The sequence below is a fragment of the Akebia trifoliata genome, chromosome 12 (genome assembly GCF_017979445.1).
Source record: "Akebia trifoliata isolate Shusen 1 chromosome 12, ASM1797944v1, whole genome shotgun sequence".
NCBI lineage: Eukaryota > Viridiplantae > Streptophyta > Magnoliopsida > Ranunculales > Lardizabalaceae > Akebia > Akebia trifoliata.
Window position 1 is genome coordinate 1,827,003 of NC_141386.1, and position 5,391 is coordinate 1,832,393.

The 5,391-nt window shown below is 36.4% G+C and overlaps 1 protein-coding gene across 1 annotated transcript; it reads left to right on the top strand.

Annotated features, from left to right (window-relative positions):
* Positions 1-627: 627 nt before the first annotated feature.
* Positions 628-3,931, top strand: LOC147388534 (uncharacterized). Its single transcript, XM_086419339.1, has one exon. The coding sequence runs from the start codon at positions 862-864 to the stop codon at positions 3,217-3,219; it is 2,358 nt and encodes a 785-aa protein (XP_086275465.1). The 5' UTR covers positions 628-861; the 3' UTR covers positions 3,220-3,931.
* The last annotated feature ends 1,460 nt before the right edge of the window (positions 3,932-5,391 follow it).

Genomic DNA, 5,391 nt, shown 5'->3' on the forward strand with positions numbered 1-5,391 from the left:
GGATCTTATAGAAATAGCTTTCTCTATCACTTTCTCTTTTAATCAGATCTTAACCATGATCTCAAGAGGGTTGTAATGTTTTTCTCTTAAACTATAGCTCTCTCTCATCCATAGTTTCAAAACTCATCTAAGAACAAGATGTATCGTTCGAGCCGTCTCAATATCAAGCATGGATTATGGTTTTAAAACTCAATTTCGTGTCTCGTCTCGCTCAGATCCGATACTGAGTCGTCTCGAACGAATTTTTCAATACATTTAAGATGTCTTGTTCAAAAAATTCAAAAAATTGAATATCAAATATTAAATTTCGGTCAAAAAAGTGACTTCTAAGTTGGTCTCGTTCAGTTCCAATATTGAGTTAACTCAGATGATACATCTTGATCTCGGATAAATTTTAAAATCATGGCATAGACAAGACATGACAAATTAATTTTTCAAATGAGATTTAAAATTCGATATTCATTTTTCAAAATTTTGAAAGAGACGTCTCATACATATAAAAAATCAAGTATGAGACGACTTGGTATCTGGTATGGGTGAGACGAGAAGCGAAACTGAGTTTTAAAACCATGATGTCATCCGTCTAGAGATTGCTACAAGAATCTGGCGCAATTAAGGATAGGAGAAGGAAATTTTCTCTATTGCTTACGCCATCTGCGCCATCTGCGCCCCATGTCAATCCGTTGGTTGACGTGAGAAAAATAAAATAAAAAAAATTACTCGTATGAAAATCGGTCGTCGGTTTACTCGTATGAAAATCGGTCGTCGGTTTCCCATTTCTCTTCGGGCAAAACCATCTCTCTCTCTCTCTCTCTCTCACAGAAACAGAAAATAACCAGAACGACAACCTCAACTCCTCATATGTCGAAAATACCCTCAACTTCCAGAGAAATCATTCTATTTCTCATCTTTCAACTCCTCTTTTTCTTACCCTTTCAGGTAAACTCCCCAAAAGAGAACTCCGAACAAACCATTCTACTGAAACTAAAGCAAGAATGGGGCAATCAACCGTCGATCAACAAGTATTGGGATCCATCATCAGGTGGGTCCCACTGCAACTGGACAGGTATCATCTGCTCCGAAGGTTTCGTCACCGGCATCGTACTACCTGATATGAACATAACCAGCGAAATCCCACCGTCCATCTGTGATCTCAAAAATCTCACAACTCTAAATCTCACTCTCAACTATATTTCTGGCGAATTTCCTACTGTTCTCTATAACTGTTCGAAGCTCGAAACCCTAGATCTCTCTCAGAACTACTTCGTTGGCCGGATTCCTGACGATATCGACCGGATTTCGACTCTCCGGGAACTCAATCTCGGTGCGAACAACTTCTCCGGCGACATTCCGTCCTCGATTGGACGACTTCCGGCGTTGCAGAAGCTCTATCTTTTTCAGAATCAGTTTAACGGTTCGTTCCCGCCAGAAATCGGTAATCTCTCGAACCTCGAAGTACTTGGATCAGCTTATAATCAATTTTTTCCGTCGAGGATTCCTTTCGATTTCGGTCGATTGAAGAAATTGAGGTTTTTGTGGATGAGTGATTCGAATTTGTTTGGAGAAATTCCGGAAACAATTGGTGATTTGGCAGATCTGGAACATTTGGATCTTTCGTCCAACAATTTGAGCGGGAAAATACCTAACAATCTGTTTTTGTTGAAAAATTTAACAGATTTGATTCTTTTTAAGAACAGATTGTCTGGAGAGATTCCTAGATCGATCGATTGTTTGAATTTGGTCAATATCGATCTTTCCAATAACAATCTGACAGGATCGATACCAGAAGATTTTGGTAAATTGCAATATTTGAGGAATTTAGATTTGTTTTTTAATGAGTTCAGTGGAGAAATTCCATCAAGCATTGGACGGATTCCATCGCTAACAGGAATTAAGCTGTTTAGGAACAATTTGACTGGTTTTCTTCCACCAGAACTAGGTTTTTATTCGAATCTTGAAGTTTTCGAGGTCTCTGAGAACAATTTCTATGGAAATTTACCGGAGAATTTATGCGCGGGAGGCAGTTTGGTTGGTTTGGTGGCTTTCTCAAACAATTTCAGAGGAGAATTGCCGAGGTCCATTGGAAGCTGTAACAGTTTGAGAACGGTTCAGCTTTACAAGAACAGATTTTCCGGTGGGATTCCTTCTGGATTCTGGTTATTGGAGAATTTAGAGACCGTAAATATAAGCGATAATTTGTTTACTGGCGAGCTTCCTGATAAGTTGGCGTGGAATTTATCTCGATTGGCAATGAGTAACAACCAGTTTTCTGGTAAAATTCCTTCTCAAATCAATGCTTCAAAGAATCTAATGGTTTTCGATGCAAGCAACAATCTGTTTTCGGGTGATATTCCTTTAGAATTAACGGCTCTCCCTAGTCTTCGTGCTCTTTTCCTTGATGGGAATCGACTTTCGGGTGAGATTCCATCAGATTTTATCTCTTGGAACTCCTTGATTACTCTTAATCTCAGTAGAAACCAACTCTCTGGTCAAATTCCGCCCTCCATTGGCTTACTTTCGGACCTCATTGAACTCGACTTATCCGAAAACCAACTTTCAGGTGAAATTCCATCTGAAATCAGCCACTTGAAGCTCACTTTCCTTAACATCTCTTCAAACAAATTCTCGGGGAAAATCCCATATGAGCTTGAAATCATGGCGTCCGATACCATCTTCTTGAACAACCCTGACCTTTGTGTTGATAACCCACATCTGAACCTTGGTTCTTGCATTTCTGAACCCCGAGATTCAAGAAATCTATTATCCCAACTTCTCACCTTGATTGTTGTTCTAGTGGGAACACTATTTCTTGCCACACTTGTATTCATATTGTTTGTGATCATAGATTACTGGAAGACAAAGCAAGAAAGAGATCTTGGTGCATGGAAGCTGACCAAATTTCAGAGGTTAAACTTCTCAGAATCGGAGATTTTGTCGAGTTTAACTGAGAAATGTCTGATCGGAAGTGGTGGGTCAAGGAAAATGTCCCGTTTGACTTTGAATAATTTTATCAGAAGTGATCAATCAAGGAAAGTTCATCGTTCGGATTACAATGTAGCTGTTAAGAAGATTAGAAAAAAAGGAAAGTCAGTTCAGAAGTTTGATAAGGAATTCCAAGCAGAGGTTGATATATTGAGAAAAATTCAGGATGTAGAACAAGTCGCAGAAGATTTCACGGAGCCCATGGATTGCCAAAAACAGGAAGCCAAAAAGAACTAGTAGAAATCATGAGCCCTGGAATCGGAATCTTACCCCCTTTTTAGTTCATTTTGCTTATTACAGGTGTTCGTCCAACCACTAGTCACCGTTGTTGAAACATGGTCTAGCAGGGGATTCAATGCATCAAAGCTCATAACAACTGAGTACACTATAATAATAGTAGGGAAGCGCTTAAAGCTAAACTTATTTCGATTGGTTTGGAGATCAATATTTGTAAAGTATTAGCCACTGTGTTGATCATTGCTATGTCCTTCTTCAATGACAACCTCGCATTCCTTGGTGGCATCGGGTATTGGCCATCAACAATTTACTTCCCCATACAAATGTACATTTCACAAAAAGAAGATCGAGAGATTCACATTGTGGTAGTTGGAGCTTCAGCTCCTTACTTTCAGTAGCTTTCTTGTTGCTTTGACTGCAGCATGTGGAGCCATCCATGGTGTGATTAAGTCCCTTCATGTTTACAAGCCCTTTTGAAGAAATAAAAGATGTTACCTGCTCGAAAAGTCGTCAATGAGGAGTTGTGTAGGTTTGTTATTAGATTCTATAGGATTTAGTTTCAATGGTTCATATGTAAATGCATTGAGTTTCAAGTATGATTATCTTTTCACATTGCTTTGAAATGTACCCAAGATTGTCTTGCTAATCTTATTGTAAATCTTACAAGTTCTTGTTTCAATGACACTTGCAACCATGCATGGTTTTAAAAATCGTCCCAAATTGTTAACCAACCAAGAAGTCCAAATGATCGGTCTATTGGAGAGGGGGAGAAACATGAATATAAGATGGTCGCACAAGACTTAAGTGGGGTATGATACACTTGAGAGTGGACAAAAATATACATTCAACACTCCCCCTCACCCATAAGGGTGAAAAGAATTGGGCCTGTGGCCTTTATGAACTTAGAGCTTTGATATTATGTTAAGCGACCAACAACTTCGAAAGACTGATCTATTGGAGAGGGGGAGAACTATGAATATATTATGATTACGGGACTTAACTTGGGTATGACTCACCCGAAAGGGGGAAAATATACACTCAACACAAATCGAGATGACTCAATGAATGAGTGAGAAAACTCAATGTAATTTGTTCATTCAAATCGACTCGTCCAAGTTAATAAAATCCAATTGCGCTAACGACTGGAATTTTTTATGTTTTTCAATGAAATAATTATTTTTTAATTATTTAAATATCTATATTGTCTAAATAAAAATATGATCTTTTGATTGGGCATCTTCTAATATACCTTAGTTTATATAAAAAATAATCATTATTTAAAATATATAAACACTAACAAATTATTTTAAACTAAGTTAAATGATTTATCTTAACAAGATCATTGTCTTCTTCCTTAGAGAAAATATTATCTTAAATATTCCCTACATCCTAACTAAACTTAAAATAAGTTTCAATTCAAACTAAAATTTTAAATCTCGTCATTAGTTTTAATGATTTTGATAACTGGTCACAAATATTTAGCACCGATTGAAGCAAGGGTATGGTGGGCTCGTTGTTTTCCATAAATCCAAGAAGAACCGATCCATAAATTTACTTGATTTGTATTAATTCGTTGTTCGACATAGGAAGAATGAATCTAGTAATACAAACCTAAAAAACATATTTAATTTCCATACTAAAATATAAGGTAGGTGCACAACTATACTTTTTCTTGATCTTTTCGTTATATTGACGATATCTTATTTTTTTGAAGTTTCTTGTGCATTTTTTTTTATGTAAGAAAAAAATTATGTGTTTCTTTTTATATATCATTTATGATAAAATAATTCATAAATGATGCATGGATAATGATAATGATGTTTGAAAAATAATATTATTTTCAGTAGCATAACGGATTAAATCCTGATTGAGCAAGAATGAGCCAGAGTGCCTTAGGGTGAAAGGCCCCAAAATTCACGCGGAAGGCCCCGTGTTATGTGGGCGTATGACATAATGTATGCATGCCCCATGTTATGTGGGTGAGACTTTTACATGAATTATCATTGCAAGTCATATTTTATTTATTTATTTAATTTTTATATTCGTTACACAATTGAAGATTTACAATATTCTTCATTTACTTGATATAATTATTATCTCAATTAAATCATGGGTGAGTATAGTAGTACTTATGAAAAAAATTTTCACGTTGTTTATTCAAAATTTTCAGAT

What these genes read in the sequence shown, in the direction of transcription:
- LOC147388534 (XM_086419339.1), top strand. Translation starts at nt 862, where the DNA reads ATGTCGAAAATACCCTCAACTTCCAGAGAAATCATTCTATTTCTCATC.